General features: G+C 49.0%; 1 protein-coding gene across 4 annotated transcripts in view; it reads left to right on the top strand.

The window, feature by feature from the left end:
• GPAM (glycerol-3-phosphate acyltransferase, mitochondrial) overlaps positions 1-18,136 on the top strand; it is a 727,629-nt gene that overhangs the window by 452,416 nt on the left and 257,077 nt on the right. For all 4 annotated transcript variants that reach the window (XM_069611788.1, XM_069611787.1, XM_069611786.1 and 1 more), the window contains exon 15: positions 3,033-3,297. In XM_069611788.1, the coding sequence (XP_069467889.1) occupies positions 3,033-3,297 (265 nt within the window). The remainder of the gene's footprint in view (positions 1-3,032; positions 3,298-18,136) is intronic.

Raw genomic sequence — 18,136 nt, 5'->3', positions numbered from 1 at the left:
TCAGTAGAAGGAGGCAATCTATATCACACTAAAATATACTTCAATACTTTGTACTATCAGTTCTGAGGCATTTAAACTACTTTGAAGGAGGAGCAAAATGGCATTCAGAGCGTTTGAAGGAGGAGCAAAAAGGCATAGGTTAAAAAGAGGCTACAGGTATTCTTAGTGCAAATAGTTTGAGTTCACCAGAGGAGTTGATTCAATGCGATAGGTTAGGCCAAAGTCAATGGGCTAAAGTCTTGTATAGGATAAAACGGTTCTGGTTGGTAAACGGAAAAGTCTTTGCCAAAGTTCTTAGAAGTTGTTCATAAAAGAAAGAATCATATGCTGGGTCACAAGCTGATTAGGCCTGCAAATAGCCAAAGTTTTGAGCACTTTCGCAGTGAGAATTAAGTTCCCTCGGTCAGGTTTTCACAGTACCTTGCAATGAAGAAAAAGATGCAACTGAAGAGGTCTGTTCCTGGCAGTTCCTGCAGATCATGCTGTTCCTGAGCCTCAGTCGTGGGTACAAGAGGGAGGACATCGAGGGACTCCTGCACTGGGATGGGTCAAAAAGCTGGCACTGGCAAATCTTCAATTACGGTAGCTGTAGTGAAGCACACAAACTGGTGTCCCTCTCCCTGGTTATTCAGTTTCCTGCAGCACTCTGAGGAAAATACAACCAGCTCCGATAATGGTATCCAGGGGGCTTAACAGTTGATTGGTCCCACCAACTCAAAGGGAGAAGTTGTCCTTGAAGGGCTTCTCTGTCAAGATGAACTTGGCGATTCGGACCTGCAGCAGAGCTTCACCGGGCAAACCAACGGTCCAGTAGTTGCAGCAGCCGTCCTCCTCTTCCAGCTCGTCTTCAGTCCTTTCGTTCCAGTGGTCGACTCTGCCTTCCAAGCCAAGAGACTCACCTTTTATCCAGTTTCTTCCCCTACATTCCAGCCTAGCTGCGACTCACCCAGCAGTGTGGCTGTGCATGCCGGACAGTCAGCCAGCCAATCACGCCAGAGTGCATTTGGGTCTCTTAGGAAACAAAGCGAAAGGAGTTTCCGGCACATCACTCACTTCCTGCCCACCCCAGACACTCAGGCGCCAGAGGTGGTCTTAAATCCTGAAGCCTGCCGAAGGCGTAGTAACAAAGGGACCAAACCTGGTTTGGTGCGCAGAGACAAACTCTAGAAGGATCTTTCCAAAAAGAGATGGCGAAAAAAGACAGGAACCCGTTTAAACAAAGGAGGCTCAGACGCGATCTAGAAAAACATGGCTCCCGCGATTTAACGCTACCGGTGTTCGTGGTCAGGAAAAATCATGGTAGTTTGTTGTAAAACCAGTGCCACGAGCCATTTCGAGAAGAAAGCCTATCATGTGACTGCTACATGAGTTTCTAGACATGGGATACTAGGTAACCCCCCCCGCCTCCCTCCCCCAGCACTCTATTATTATTAAGACTAGTAAAGTCAATTTCACTCTACTTACTCTGGGAAACAGTAGTTTATCCCAGACAAGGTATTTAAACCTTGGGACAGCATAAAAGGCTTCTCTGTGTCACTGCACTGCGGGTGGGTGCTGTGTGACACACATGAAAAGATGATGGTATCTAAAACCCCATAATCAAAGAACACTTTCGCAAAATACACATCATAATACATGAGAGAGTGGGAGAAAAGGCTCACGCTCTCTCCAGGTACAAGAAAACAAATCCTCAAAATCCAGCAAAGTTACTGGGGGTATCTAAGGTGAAGGGAATTAGCACATTTATGAGAATTCTCCCTAACACTAGTCTGTATAACTCCATCCGGTTCCATGTCTTTATAATGACACTCTCATTAACGACATACATTTTAAATGACACCTGAATAACGAAAAAAAGTAGTTTATAATTTTTTATTTTGGGGGGGGGTTCCCCCCAGCCCCTGTTTCTACAGTGGTTTTACCCTCCCCCAACTACCCCTCCCCTTTTAATCCCTTACCTCACCCTCCCCCCATATATACTTTTACACACAAAATCAACTTTTTGTCATTATTCAGGGGTTTAAATTGTCATTTTTCTCTGTTATTAACAATGCACACACTCCATCCATACATCTCATTGTACTCTGCCTTTCAACCACTCAGATCCTCATCCCTCCAAAACCCATCAAGCCACTGACCGGCTCCATCACTGTTCCGACTCACTCTTTCGCCTTCTCTCACACTTAACTGAAATGCTCGTGTCCCTGCTATCAAAGCAATCGCTTCTGTGGAACTCTGCAAAGTAAAACTCAATCAGCAAGCCTTGAAAGGAGGATGTTCTCCACTGTCTTCTGTCCACACTGTATGCCTGCCATATATGGAAAGTTGAGTTTATGATGTGTCCGTATGGTGATGTAATCGGTCTCCCTGTCAATGTCCCCTGCTTTTACAGTTCTTGAGTGCGTTACATCTAGCCTCGCACCCTGCTTTCTGAAGTGTCCTACATGTCAATAACATCACTTACCTGACCGAGTTTGGCTCCTGGGTCTTCATTTGTATCACACCCACCCCTATAAGCTCAACCCTCCTATCCAAACTAACTATCCAACTCACCTGCATTTGGACCACAGCTTTATTATGTGTAAATTGTAAATCTGTAAATGCTGGCCTCTGGGTCCCATTGAAAATAGTATGCTGTCCTGTCAATGCCCCTAGCACATGTTCCCACTCTTACCCTTTCAACACCTGGCCATTCAGTCCAGCAATTCATTTCTTTCTGTAAAGACACATTACCATAAGACTGCCTCTTCTCTCGTTTTCTACTCGGCAAGTATTTTTGTTCCAAATAATACCCTTTTTCTTCAAAAACAAATACATAAGAATGGAATTATTAATAGATTTTAGCAGATTTACTTATTAAAGCAATAGCTTTTTCTGTAGTTGCACTTCATACATTTGACTGTAACTGGCGTTTTTGTATGTGTTTTTGTTCACTGACTTAGCATTCTTCCCAAAACGACACTGCTTATCTCGAGCTTTATCCGTGCTGCATGACTTATGAGCTATTTTGACTCTCCCATGACTTTTTCCAGGGTATCGACTTGTCCACGTTGGTGGAAGACTTCTTTTCCATGAAGGAGGAGGTTTTAGCCCGTGACTTTGACCTTGGCTTTTCAGGAAATTCAGAAGATGTGGTCATGCATGCGATCCACCTGCTCAGAAAGTCTGTGAATATTACCAACACTGGCCGGAACAATGAGTTCTTCATCTCGCCATGCCTTATAATCCCAGATGTCTTCGAGCTAAACTTCTACAGCAACGGCGTTCTGCATGTCTTCCTCATGGAAGCCATTATTGGTACGTTTTTTGGGTGGATCGAAGCAAGTCATTTTTGAGTTTAGGCACTGCTGGAATTGTTAGACAATTATGTTTTTGGATATTGACAGGAGACTGTGGGGATGTGCTATTGAAGGATCGGTGCAATTTAGAGGCTGGTTGCATATCTCACTTTTGAGATCTAGTAGAGTAGCAGCTTGCTTCTGACTGAGGAATGCACTTAGTCACTTTTACGCCACTACATCAAATTGGAAAAGAAGCCTGTAAGCCATAAGATGCTTGTCTCTGGTGCTTCCACGGCATGGTACGTTGTTGATCATGCCAGGGTGAACCTATTGCACACATTCCGAATGATGCATTAAAGGCTGCACCAGATGGCTCTATTATGTGGTAGGAGACTGCCAGCCAGGTTAGTGGCCCTGAGCCAAAGGCTAATGCTGTAAGAGCTTCTCTGGGGCGCCGAGGGGCTGAGAAATCTCACCTTTGGCATCCTGTGACAGAACGTCTCCATGTTTCCCTGCCTGTGCCCAGCACATACACATCCCAAAGGGAAACTTTCAATGCAGCCATTCCAAGCTGTCAGAGCTTCCATTCCAAGCTTGCTGATTGGCTAGAGAACTGGAAACATGGAGACAAACAAAAGGAAAGCATGAAACACAGGCTTCAATTGGTGGCTAGAGGTTGGGTTCTATTCTTTGTCTAAAGAAAGGAAAACCTTCTTTAATCCAACCTTACTCTTAAGTATTTCTCTCCATGCACATAGGTTCACTTTATTCTTCACTTCTGCATGAAAGCCCTGACCTTTTCTTCTGAGTTAGGTTATCGCTGGACATGTGTGACAAGTGACCTAGTCACCCTGAAACTTCAAACAACTGCTAACACTATTACTGCCTGCAACCACTGTAATTTGGATCTGCGTGAAATGAACGAGTTGAAAAGTCTGACTAACAAAGGTCCCTTTTTTTCGTCACCATTTGTTTGCATATATATGTGGGGGGGAGACCCCACACAGACCCCCACTTGAAACACTTGTGTATAGGCGCGTTACAAATGCCATATCATATCATATATCATATACCTTACGCCTATACATTTTTATTAACTTTACCACCCCCCCCCCCCACACACATATACAAACAAATGGGGGTCGGATTTTCTACCTCGGTAATTTCGCCCTATGCCTGTAATTTAACCAGTTTGACTACTGGTTGTGCTAGCTCTAGTAACTGGTTGCCTTTTCTATCAATTACTGTTTTTGAAACTGTTGTAGCGTCAAGTATTTAAAGTTTGTTTATAAAAATGTGAATCTTGGTCGATGATCTAGGTCAAAGGTCCCACAGTGTTACTACTTGTAGGGCGCATGCTAGCAATTCTGCATAAGGACTGCAATAACCTGGCTGGCTTAATGAGCAGGAACTTCACGAGCAGTTAGGCAGTCTGTAGCTGTCCTCACACAACTTAGTGATTGTGCTGAGGTCCAGCATGGCAGTATTTTTCCAGTTGGGTATTGTCCACATGCATATATTTCCAGCACATGTAATGCAACAGGTTGAGTGACATTGTGGTACCTATACCTCGCTATATTTTCTGCCCTATTTTTTAAAGGGGCTTGCTAGTTAGCACCCGAGGAAAGTTGCACATTTGAGGGAGGAAGGGATTGTATTGGGGAAGATTTTCTTTTTGCTGCTTTCCTTCCAGAGACTTCTATGGGACACACTTTAATTTAGCTTTTTGACTACTGACCTGACATTTTACAGGCTTTACTTCCCTTGCTTTTGGATCTGGATAATTTTTGAGGAAACTGATCTGTCCCTAAGACTATTAGTATACTAACACTACCAATACTCTGAGAATGCCTCCGTTAAGCGATTTCTTTTTTTTTTTTGTTTTTTTTTTTGTTTTGGGGGGTGTTATTTTTGTATTTGTATTTCCTTTGTATTTTTAAAGCAGCACACTTCACCTTACAGGGAAGTGTGGGCAGGATACATTGTACCTGTACAGCGTTTTCTTTTGAAACTTTGTGGTTACAAACTGTGTCCAGGTTGGGCTAGCGGCAGCTGATGCCTTTCTACCGTTTGAATTTGTGCTTGTGCACTTTTGCATTTTACCGCATGATGCCATAAAGAGTGCGGTTCCGCAGGATTTTAAACTGTCCATTAGCTTTTTTGTCCTATGGCCGGCTTCCTACTCTATCAGGTCTGCAGTTGCCTTATATGGACTGCCTTTTCCTGAGGAAAGGTTCTGCTTTCTCAGGCAAAGTGGTGGTCTCTGGGGCCTGAAGGGAGGTCTGTCTAGCTTCCTGCATGCGTGCCTGTCTGTGCTGGTACTGTCTGGTCCCAGTGCACAACCAAATTCCTGAATGCCTGTTGCTGGGCAGAATGTTTTGCCAATCATGGATGGTGACTGCCAGTTTGAATGGTCCAGATCGTTGAGTGTCCTTCCTGCCCAAATCCTAAATAAAAGGAGGAATCCTGCAGTGTTAGGCAGAAACCTGTGCAGTTCCCTTAGGGACTGCTGCAAAAGGCTTAAGACTACAGGTGTTGGCAGTAAACCCAATTGGTAGCAGTCTGTACCACCCAGATTTACCTGGTAGCTGTGGCTGAGCAGCCAAAATTCTCTCAAGAAGAGTTAGACAGTATATAGAGTATACAAGATAGGTACCAAAATACAGTAGCACACGCAGACACTGACCAGAGCTTTGGTATCATAGTTTCTGATGTTTGTTAATCTGCTTAGAATCACATGCTGTGCATAGGTCCGACATCCAGTGGTCACTGCGGAGTATTGCATTTTGTTTTTCGTAGTCGAAAAGGGACGTCGACAAGGCGTGTCTGAAATACTATCCCTATAGTGACGTGGGTTGTACCCACAATCCCTCACGCATCGAGGTCCCTCAGATTGTTTTTTTCCACCCAGCTACTCGTCGCCTTTACGCGGAGCTCCTCGAGAGACATTGCAGCAAGGGCAAATTTACTTTGAACGACAAGCATTCACTGTGTAACCGCTGCTTTCCCCTCGATCACAAAGAGGGTTGCACGGCTTGCCGGCTGCTTAAGCCAAAGACTCTAAAAGACCGTAGGGTCAAGAGGTGGGCGGCCTACGCTATGTCGAAGGCCGATTCTTCACCCGCCGCTGCTACCACCGACAGTGACGAGGAACGTGATAACACGACCTCCGCTACGGAAGTCGTAGAGCGCTCGCGCTCTTCGTGGTCTGTCCCCGGCCCCGACGGGCTCGGCTCACGCCCTGCTTATGGGTATGAACACCCCCGCGACACTGATGCACACGATACCACACATAAGCACACAACCCATGGCTCTTCTTCGTCAAAGACGAAGAAAGCATCAGCGCCCAAGGAGACGCAGGTTCCACCGGCGGCCTCCTCGGACCGTTCAGGTTCGAAGCCCCTCTCGCAACCGCAGCCACGACCAGCGACTGGGCTTTCGGCAAATAAGGGCGCCGCCCCCAAACCATCGGCCGGAGCGTACCAGCAGAGAGCGCACGCCGCCGTAGAACGATCGACACCCGTAACGTCGAAACCACAGCCCAAAGCTGACAAACGAGTCGCAGAGAGCTTGGCGAGGATCGTTGTAGCCGACGCCCAGAAGCGTACGCCGAAAGACACGTCGAGCGCTACGCAAAGGTCGAAAGACACGCTGAAAAAGCCCGAAGAAAGACGGGGACTACCCCCTTCAGTCGGGGGGACCCCCAGCACACCGAAAGGCTTTTTGGAAGGCGACGGGACACTTTCCTCGACGTTATGGGAGAGGTCGAGCCGTTTTCAGCTAGATGACACTAATTTTCCCCCGCTAGACCGCTCAGGGGTACCCCATGAAACAATGGAAAGGCTCCATCTCTGCATGGAGAGAATGGAGAGGTTTATGGAGACCCAGAACCCTCCTACTCCCAAGAGAACAAGAGAAGGGCCTCAGGAGGACCCCAGGGCCAAATTCCCGAGACTATTCAATCCCCAGCAGGACACAGCCTCAGATTTCCATAATGTGTATGACCTCACTGGTGAGGAACAATACTTGGAGGAGGAGGATGAATTTGTGGACGATGAAGAGGGACAGAACCAGGAGGAAGGTCTGGAAGACAGCCCAGACATGGTAGGAGAAGGCTTCGGAGAAAATCCAGAAGAAGGACCTTCTCATCCCTGGCAATCCCCATCAGTATATTCGGACACTGATGTCCTGAACCTTAATCCTCCTGACAATTCACCTGTTAGAAACACGTCTCCCATTGACGATCAGCCCACATTCTCAATGCCCTGTTGCGCAGAGCAGCAGCACATTTCGAACTGGACACTGGGGAGATCTATCATGAAATAGACTTTGTGGAAAGAGTAATTAAGGAGAAACCCCCGGTCAGCCAGACCATTCCCCTCCTCGCTTCAGTGAAGAGAAGAATCATCCCTTCGCTATCCACACCCGCACTAATCAGAGGAGTTAATCCAAGAATTGAAAAACTTTTCACTCCTTCACCCTCAGACCCGCTGTACATCAGGGGACATTCCATTCCGGATTCCCTTGTAGTAACTAATACAAGGAAGAGGGCACGGGTGCTGCTGTCCACCAGCGAGGCACCACCTGACAAGGAGGGCAAGAGATTATATGCCCTTGCAAAGAGAGTCACATCCTCGGCTGCCTTTTCGGCAAGAATTGCGAACAACAATTCTTTGCTAGCTAGCTACGCAGACGCGCAGTGGGCCAAACTGCGCAAAGACGCCTAAGAAGCGCCGGAACCTCTACGTACACACCTGCTATCAACTATTGGCGAAGGAACCCAGGTCAACCAGAGTATTGTAAAGAACTCTCTGGATGCTGCAGAGACAGCGGGACGTTCCCTGGTTCAGGGAATACTCCTAAAACGCCATGTATGGCTGCGCAACTCAGGGTCAAACCGGAGACACAGGCATCTTTAATAAATAAACCTGTTGAAGACTCAAACCTCTTCGGGAAAGCGGTGGATGAGGCTCCTGAGATGGCTAAAAAAGAGTTTGATACTATCAAAACTCTTGACCAGATCTCTAAGCCCACTACCAGACGCGGCTATGGCAACAAATGCTTTTTTCATGGCCAACGCCAACAGCAGAATCGGCAGCAACACTACCCTGCCACCAATTATCAGACCAATAGTGACCAGTACAGCCAAAGAGGCCAGCGCCGTGGCAAAGGGAGAGGTCGGGGGTCCACCCCCAGAGGCTCCCAAGCCCCCAATAACACCAAGTGACGCGAAGATTCGCGTCCCCTCCCATGCAACACCGGTCGGGGGCCGGATAACATCCTTTCTTCCAGCATGGGAGGGAATAACGTCAGACCGCTGGGTACTTTCCACCGTAGCCCACGGATACTGCATCGAATTCAACGGTTCCCCAACATACAGACCCCCGAGGGGACGACGCATGACACCGGAACACCTTGCCATCCTTCTCCAAGAAGTACAACAACTGCTGGAAAAAGGAGCCATAGAGGTTGTGCCTCTATCTCAGGTAACGGAAGGTATTTATTCAGTGTACTTCCTTGTACCCAAAAAGGATCTAACCATGCGCCCTGTATTAGATCTACGCCCAGCGAACAAGTTTATCAAACCCCAGAGGTTTCGTATGGTGACCTTACAGGAAGTGATCCCACTGCTATCACAGGGAGATTACATGACAACATTGGACATGAAAGATGCATACTTTCATATTTTAATGTTGCCAGCGCACATGATAGAGGGCAAACACTACCAGTTCAGAGTGCTACCCTTCGGCATAGCATCGGCACCAAGGGTATTCACGAAGGTACTGGCAGTGGCAGCGGCGCACCTGCGCAGGTTGTCCATCCCAGTTTACCCTTACCTCGACGACTGGCTCATAACAGGGGATTCTTAGGAAACATGCTTCTCCAATACCCAAAAGACTGTAGACCTTTTGTTCCAGTTGGGCTTCTCCATCAACAAAAAGAAGTCCAGCCTAGACCCCAGCCAAATCAAACAATTCCTGGGGGCTCTATTTCAAACAAAGGACGGCCTCGTCTTCCCCTCCAACGAGAGGGTCCAAAACATGCTGTTTCAGATCCCTCAATATGTGACCGGTCGAGAGGTGACGGTACGCAAAGCAATGCGCTTGCTAGGCATGATGGCGTCGTGTATTTATTTGGTACTTCACGCGCGCCTGCGCATGCGCCCTATGCAAGAGTGGCTCAACAGCCAGTGGTGTCAGGCCAGCGGACTATGGGACGATCTAGTGGTGGTCTCGCAGGCCTTGGTTCTCTCGCTACGGTGGTGGACAAAGGAAAACCTGGAAAGAGGGAAACCCTTTGCCACACCCGCAGCGGAAGCCACTCTAACCACAGACGCATCCCTCACAGGATGGGGGGCTCACCTATCCCATCAGACTGCTCACGGAGTGTGGACTCCAAACGTAGCATCCAAACACATAAATCTACTGGAGCTACTAGCTGTGTTCAAGGCGCTAAAAGCCTTCCAGGAACACCTACAAGGCAAGACTGTTGGTCCTTACAGACAACACCACAGCCATGTACTACATCAACAAGCAGGGGGGCACCCACTCTCCAGGACTGTCCAAACTGGCCCAAAATATATGGAAGTGGGCTCTCAAACAAAACATGTTCCTACTGTCACAACATGTACAAGGGGAACTCAATCTGCTGGCAGACAAACTCAGCAGAGATTTCCCCCTGCCCGAAGAGTACGAATGGCGACTGCATGAAGACATCGTCTTTGACGTCTTCACACAATGGGGATTCCCAGAAATAGACCTGTTCGCAACCCTGGAGAACTCACAATGCCAAAGTTACGCCTCCAGGTACCCCCAGAACCAATCCAAGGGGAACGGTCTGTCGATGCAATGGTCAGGGAAATTTGTTTACGCTTTTCCCCCGACTCTCCTTCTCAACAAGGTGGTGCACAAGATACACCAGGAACAAGTGACCATGATACTGGTGGCCCCAATGTGGGCCCGACAGCCATGGTTCGCTCACTTGATGGAGATGTCTCCATCTCCCCCAGTGAAACTCCCCTGCCCTTACAACATGCTGTCACAAGACAAGGGCAGGACTCTGCATCCATGCCCCCAGAACATGAACTTAGCAGCTTGGCTCCTGAGATCATAGAATTCGGACATCTACAGCTCCCGCAGAGATGCATGGACATCCTCAGGGAAGCCAGAAAACCTAACACTCGCCACTGCTATTCTAGCAAGTGGAAGAGATTTGTCATCTGGTGCAGAGGAAAAAGCATCAACCCGATTGACTGCTCTCCCACACATATTGTTCTATACCTGACCCACTTATTGGATTCGGGTCTAGTGTTCAATTCCATTAAAGTCCACCTAGCGGCACTTTCTGCATACACCACTTCCCAACTCAGTGTCGTGGTGGAAGATCCCTGTTATAAAGGCCTTCATGGAGGGAGTAAAGAGAATACACCCTCCGATAGCTGACCCAACTCCCGGATGGGACCTTAACGTGGTACTTACCAGACTCATTGGCTCACCATTCGAACCCATGCACAAGGCATCTCTTAAACACCTCACTCTTAAGACTGCTTTTCTAATAGCTATCACCTCCATCAGGAGAGTAAGTGAACTACAGGCTCTTTCTGTTCTAGACCCCTTCGTTACAGATCAGAGATAAGGTGGTTCTACGCACGCACCCAAGGTTTGCTCCGAAATTCATCTCGAAATTCCACGTAAACCAGTCTATAGAACTGCCAACGTTCTTTCAAAATCCTTCCAACTTGGGAGAAAAAACTCTGCAAACACTAGATGTGCGCAGAGCGGTCATGTTCTACATGGAAAGAACCAGACCACTGAGGAAGACTAATCAGTTCTTCGTCTCGGTGGCAGCAGGAAGAGAAGGGGATGCAGTTTCAAAGTCCACTATTTCTAGATGGATTGTTCAATGCATCACTCTCTGCTGTACTCTTGCTAAGAGAGAACTGCCCTTTAAGCCCAAGAGCACACTCTACTCGAGGCACGGGGGCGTCCATAGCATTCTTTGCAAATGTTCCCCTTGAGTCCATCTGCAAAGCGGCTACCTGGAGTTCTGTGCACACCTTTACAAAACACTACTGTCTAGATGCACACTCGAGATCTGACTCCCAGGTGGGACAGGCAGTATTAAGACATCTTTTCTCTACTGTTCCTTCTCATAACCCGCCGCCAACTCCGGGTACTGCTCGCTAGTCTATGCACAGCATGTGATTCTAAGCAGATTAACAAACATCAGAAGACCATGCATTACTTACCGTAAAAGCATTTCTGATGGTTGTATCTGCTTAGATTCACATGCGCCCACCCTTCCTCCCCGCTCGGATGGAAGGAACATAGACTTCCTTTTATATCCCTTTTCTGTACTCACTCACGTCTAGAAGGCTCCCTCAGGGCAGAAAAATACAAACAGAGGGACCTTGACGCGTGAGGGATTGTGGGTACAACGCACGTCACTATAGGGATAGTATTTCAGACACGCCTTGTCGACGTCCCTTTTCGACTACGAAAAACAAAATGCAATACTCCAGTGACCACTCGATGTCTGACCTATGCACAGCATGTGAATCGAAGCAGATACAACCATCAGAAATGCTTTTACGGTAAGTAATGCATTGTCATATAATTATTTATTTAAAGACACACTTATAGAAACACTCCAGCACTATTATTATAAGCAAGTTCAAAACACAGTCACTACTAATATATATACATCCCTTATTCCTTATTAGACAAGTCTTAGTTAACACCACTTATTTTCAGACCGAGGTGAGCACTTAACTAAAGATGGCACTCCAATAAGTTATCAAGAAAGGGAGGGAAAAGGCAGAAATTAGAAAAGCACACAACACTAATACTTTAGAAGCACCCAGCAAGGCAGGAAAGTCGGTCTACTCGTGAGCAACAAGTTCAGAGGCCAGGCTCCCTCTTGGAGAGAACAGAACACCAATGCGCCCAAGATCACACAGTTTAAGAGGCTTTGAAAAAGTCTTGCAGAGAGTTCAAAAAGGAATTAGTTCAGCTCAGAAAAGTTCAGTTAGCCAGCCTAGGGTCAGCCCAGGTGGTAAGTCGAGGATTTAGTAGTCACCCCGTACAGACCGTTGCAAGGGAGGCTAGGCGGACAAAGTACCTTTAAAATGGAGAGGATCCTCCAGCGGGGGCAGTTGTTCCTGGCAGCAGGTGCAAGTCACGGCATCGTCCAGAGGAAGAGAAGGTCTCGACGTGGAGGAAAGCTGAAGGTCGTTGCACTGCCAGGGAAGAAACCAGCCGCGGAGTTCTCCGGTTAAAAGGTACTACTTTTATTCGCGGTAGTGGTAAATTGTGGTATCCGGGGTGCTTGTCACATGCAAGGCGGCCACGAGATGATCCGGGAAGGCGAAAAGACGGGCAAACTGGTTATCCCCACCAGTGAAAGGAAGAAGACTCCTCTGATGAAGATCTTCTCTGTCGTCGGGGGAAAAGTGGTGAGACGGTTCAGCAGGGCTCCACCGGTGGTGTCGTCGTTGCAGGTCGGCTCAGCTTCTCCCTCCTTGGATTCTTAGGTCCTGTGGCGACGTCTGAAGTTCCAGTCCCCAAAGCCCTACTTTTATGCAGAAAACCCCCATTCATCAGTCCTAGCTGTCACTCAAACCTGCTAAGTGGTGAGCCGGGCGGCTCACCACTGGGCCAATCACACAAGAGTGCGACTTGAGTTGCCGAGGCAACTCAGTCCAGGTGCCTAAACCCCCCCCCCCCGCACACATCCTGTAGACCCAGACAAAGGGCTCGACTTGGGTTGGAGTTACAGAGGCGAACACAAACGCCATTTTAAAACAGAGTTCTGACGAAAAGACCCAACCAGGGAATAAATATTAAATAAATAACCCGGCGGTATCTTTAACATTGCACCAAAAAAGTGGTGCATTTAAAATGAATGGGAAAATCCCATAGTAAATGTTCTTAAGGAATATTTTGCTTGATAACCACTGCCACCAGCCAGAAACTCGACGAGGGGGGGACTGCACAGTGCCCCCTCGAAAAACAGACCCAGGGGTAATATAATTACCCCTACTAGTACTTCCACAATATGATGGTTTGTACTGGTTCTGTTCCCAATTTAAGACTAGTAAAGTCAATGGTGACTTTACATGCCCTGGGAGACAGTAGTCAGTGCCAGGGTATGGAGTCTATGTTTGGGGGTCACTATGACACCCCTGTTTAACTGCACTGATGGTGCTGTGTAACACAGTTACCAAAAACCACATGAAACCCTATGGAGTAAAATACCCCATAGCCCATAAAACACATTACAAAGTCAAAGGATATCTCAAATCATGTCTAAGAGTGGGAGAAAAAGAGTCTCGCTCTTAACGGGAGAAAAAAAATAAACCCCAAAAATCCAGCAAAGCTGCTGGGGGACTCACTAGGTTTGGGAAATTGGCCTTAACTGAGAATTCTCCCGAACATGCAGCCATTCGACAGATGACCCAAGACACCTACAAAGTTGTGCAGCGTGCTGACTAGCAGAGGACCGTTGTAGCTGACCAGAAAAGCCTCCAGCCAAGACCTGGTGAAGCTCTGCTCCCCTGTCCTCATCTCAGTACGGCCCTTGTCGGTTCTTGGACCCCTGGGCTGGTGGGAACAACCCATTTCGATTCCTGCTCGAGGGTCCATGGCTGCTGTATCCCCGGACCACCCAGTGTACTGATGGGTCTCTCCTGGGATACCTCGCTGCAGTCATTGCTGTTTCGAGTGCATCTTTGGAACTTCAAGAATCTTCAACTGGTGCTACAAGGTGCATCCTCTGCGTTTTCAGCCTTCTAGTTTCAACTGAAGCCTTGCATTGCCTGATCTTTTGTTCGCCAAGCGAAGATCCCCTGTCGACAACTGATCGCAGTGTCTCCCATTGTAGCCTGTCTTCTTTGCTCCCTGGAGGTTTTCTGAGGTCACCTACTCCACAGAAGTCTTCTCCTTTTTGTTACAAGGGTGATCAGCTGGACAGTTCCTAGAAACCAACCTAATAGAGGTGCTGCTACTAACTAAACTCCCATGCCCGCAACTGACCTTTGGAACAGTGCTCCTTAGGCCTTCTCGACCAAGACATGACAAAAATTGGGATAGGTTAACATACATGTTTCACACACCCCTCTCCTCCCTAGGGTTATATGGACGCAAAGTCATGCCCCTATCTGTTTCCTGACTTGGATCAGTGGTGTCTAGTCAAGGATCCCCTAGAGTAGTGAAATTGATGCACTTACTGAACTTTCCTTAACGTTCTGGAGCTCTGAATTGCAATCACTGATGTTCTCCAACCACATGGTAAACCTACCTGAGAAGTATATCTTTGGGAATGAATGAATACGGCATCTCAGGGCTGGAGATACTAAGTATTCGATGAACTATCCTAGTGCTGCTCATAAGTGTTTGTGTTTTCTGAATCTGATTCCTTATCTGTATTGCACTGGGTTTGAATCAAATGATTTCGATCTTCTCACGATTGAATGTATATATGTATTCAAGGGGGATTGGGTCCTCCGATGTATTCCATATCTATGACAGGTAATCACCACAGCTGTGCTGCGTCGGAAAATTTCCTGCGTCGATGACGTCGATACCCTGTCCTCGAGGGCCTCCGTCGAGCTGACATCACCGGATGTTATAAATAGTACGCATGATGCCCGTAGCCTCAGTTCCGTTTTTTCCTGCGAACGTGTTCGCTTCGGAGATCTTGGCGCGCCTCGGTTCTTCTCAGTTATTTCTCTATTGGTTCTTCGAACCTGTTAGTTTTGTGAAGTCGTTATGTCTTCCTCTTCTTCTACCCCGCGGCCGGCTTTTAAGAAGTGTCGGGACTGCGGTTCCAAGATGTCGCTAACGGACCCGCACAACGCCTGCCTCTGGTGCCTCGGTGAAGACCACGCTACGGACGATTGTGACGAGTGCCAGTCGTTAACATCGAAGGCCTTGTGGGAGCGTAAGAAGAAGCTTTCCGTCGGTAAGGTGTCCAAGCCCCGGAAGTCAAAATCCACTGGGCTTTCGACTGACGATTCGAGGGGCGACTCTCTGCATTGTAAGTCCAGGGGTTCTCGGTCCCGGAGTGGGTCCCGCCATTCCTCTGCCACTTCGAGGCACTCGCGGAAGCGCCGTCACCGGTCGCCTTCCCCGGCGGGTTGCTTGTGCCAACAAGCATTACATTCCTGCGGAATGGGATTCATTTCGTAAGGAGTTGATGGTGATTTTTCAGGCGCAGGGATTCGTTCCGTCCGCGCCGTCGTAAGACGCCAGCAGGGAACGTGCTAGAGACGCTGTTTGCACGCCTTCGGGCTTGAGCGGTCGTCGCGATCACCGGGCACTTTCGAGGTCCTGGTCGGACAAGGTGGATCTCTCTAGCCATGCCCGCTCCAGATCCCAGTCCTCGACTCCCTCGGGACTGTCGGAGCCTGTGAGGTCTTCGAAGAAGACATCGATGCCTTCGGCACCGAGGCCGTCGAAGGACTCTCTCGAGGCTCCGCCTCCGAGGAAGCAGTCGACACCATTGGCACCCAGGCTGTCGAAGGACACGCTCGGGGCTCCGCCCTCGAGGCCTGTGTCGATGCCTTCGGCGCCACGCTCGACGCTGATTCTGTCGACGCCTTTTGAGGAGGCTTTATCAGAGGTGCCCCAGAGAACGGTGGACACTCCGAGAAAGGCCCTGCAGAAGTCAGTTAGGCATGTATTTGAGACTTTGTCTGTGCCCTCATCCAGGGATTTATTCCAGCCTCTGGATTACATCTCTGAGGTGGATGAAGGGTCTGATGATGGTTTGGTTCCTAACGAACTCCTGTCTGGTCACAGCCAGCTAGCAGACCTGCGTCAGTCGTTGCACGACGCAAGTGGTCTGGACACCTCTCCGGAGGTTGAGTTCGGTAGGCCTGAGTCTGGCATGCACGCCGAGTCCTCGTACCGGTGCCTTATGTCGAGGGTGATGGAATATTTGGGGTGGTCTGCGCCACCAGTGGATTTCCTGCAGGATGACCTGACGGATATCCTCGACCAAGGTCCACCAACTGACCCGGTACTGCCATTCCATATGGCCTTGCAAAGAAGGGTGGTAGCGGCTTGGACTGCTGCAGAGGGTCTCCCGGCAGTGAGCAAGTCTTTGCCAAAGAAATACCATCCAGCCAGTAGCAACCCCGGCTACTTGACAACACACCATACTCTGGAGAGTTTGGTGGTGCAGGCGGCTACGGCCCCGGCAAAACGGGTGTCGTACCCTACCATCACTCCTGATAGGGACGACAAACGTTTTGATGGCTGGGCAAAGAAAGTGTTTTCTTCAGGGGGTATGGCTTTACAGGCAGCCAACTCTGTGCGCCTTAACACGTTTCACTCACTCTGTGGAATCGTGTTTCATTAGCGGCTGAACATATTCCCGAAGGGGAGGAACGGGATGGTTTTCTTGCCCTTGTTCAAGATGGCAAGGATGCCATGTCTGAATCCGTTAAATCGGGTCTGGACATGGCAGACTGTGTCAGCCGGTCCATGGTGGCGTGCACCATAATGCGCAGATTTGCGTGGTTGCGGAAGTCGGGGTTTGCTCCTGACGCACAAGCCCGGCTCATCAACATGCCCTTTGATGGTGAACATCTTTTTGGCAGCAAGGCTGAAGAGAGCCTTGAGAGCGCTGCAGTTCGCCATCCTCTGCCTTTTCGTCCTAGGGGGTACTACTCATCCTTTGGTAGATCGAGAGGAGCTGCAAGTCAAAGGGGCCACCGTAGGAGTACCAGTGGTGGAAGACAAGGTACTTGAGGTGCCAAGGCTGCTCGGGCAGTTGCCTCTTTACCCTCAGGCAATGCCGCAGCCGCTTCAGCTCAGTCATGAGGTCATGTCCCATGGTTTGCCAGTTGGGGGAAGGCTGGTGCAGCATCTTGTAGAATGGCGTGCCATTACTTCAGATGTGTGGGTTCTGGAGATCATAGCCCACGGCTACTGTCTTCCTTTCCGGCAGAGGCCTCAAGACAACAGGGAATCTCTCTTTGAAAAGTCCGGATCCGCTCCTTGCGTAGGAAATACAAGCCCTGCTGGAGAAAGGCGCCATAGAAATGGAGCCTGTAGTGGAGAGGAACAAGGGATGGTATTCCCCTTATCTTTTGATTTCGAAGAAAGACGGAGGATTAAGACCCATCGTGGCCTTGCGTGGTTTGAACAAGCTCCTCAGGAAGGACAAGTTCAAGATGGTTACTCTCAAGTCCTCCAGGCCCTTCAACTTCAGGACTGGTTGGTGTCTCTCGACCTCATGGACGCTTACTTTAATGTGCCGATCCATCCCAAGCACAAGTACCGGAGGTTCGTGGTTGGCGACTCGCAATTTCAGTTTCGGGTCCTGCCGTTCGGATTGACCTCCGCCCAGAGGCTCTTCCCCAAGCTCATGGTGGTGGTGGCAGCGTATCTCAGGAAGGGGGGATTCACGTCTACCCCTACCTGGACGATTGGTTGATCAGGGCGCGCTCTCCCGAGCAAGTCCTGGATCATCTGTCAGTCACCTGCCACTCCCTTCACAAGCTGGGCTTCTCCCTCAACTTGAAGTCCCACTTGACGCCAACTCGGCAGCTCCAGTACATTGGAGCAGTGCTCGAAACGTCCCTGGGGCAGTGTTTCCCTCCCCAGGTGAGGGCTCATCATATTCAGCAGATGGTGCACAAGTTTCAACATGCCCAGAGTCTCCCGGCGTTAGAGTTCTTGAGGTTGCTCGGCCTCATGGCATCCTGCATTCTTCTGGTGCCAGAGACCAGGTTGCGGATGGGATCTCTGCAATGGGCTCTCAAGATGCAGTGGTCAGTCCTCCGACAGGATGTCGGACCCCGTACAGGTGCCGCCCTCGGTCGCCCAGGACCTTCTGTGGTGGGCCGT

The sequence above is a fragment of the Ambystoma mexicanum genome, chromosome 8, assembly GCF_040938575.1.
Source record: "Ambystoma mexicanum isolate Mex_15411 chromosome 8, UKY_AmexF1_1, whole genome shotgun sequence".
NCBI classification, from domain to species: domain Eukaryota; kingdom Metazoa; phylum Chordata; class Amphibia; order Caudata; family Ambystomatidae; genus Ambystoma; species Ambystoma mexicanum.
This window is presented reverse-complemented; position numbering and strand designations above follow the sequence as displayed.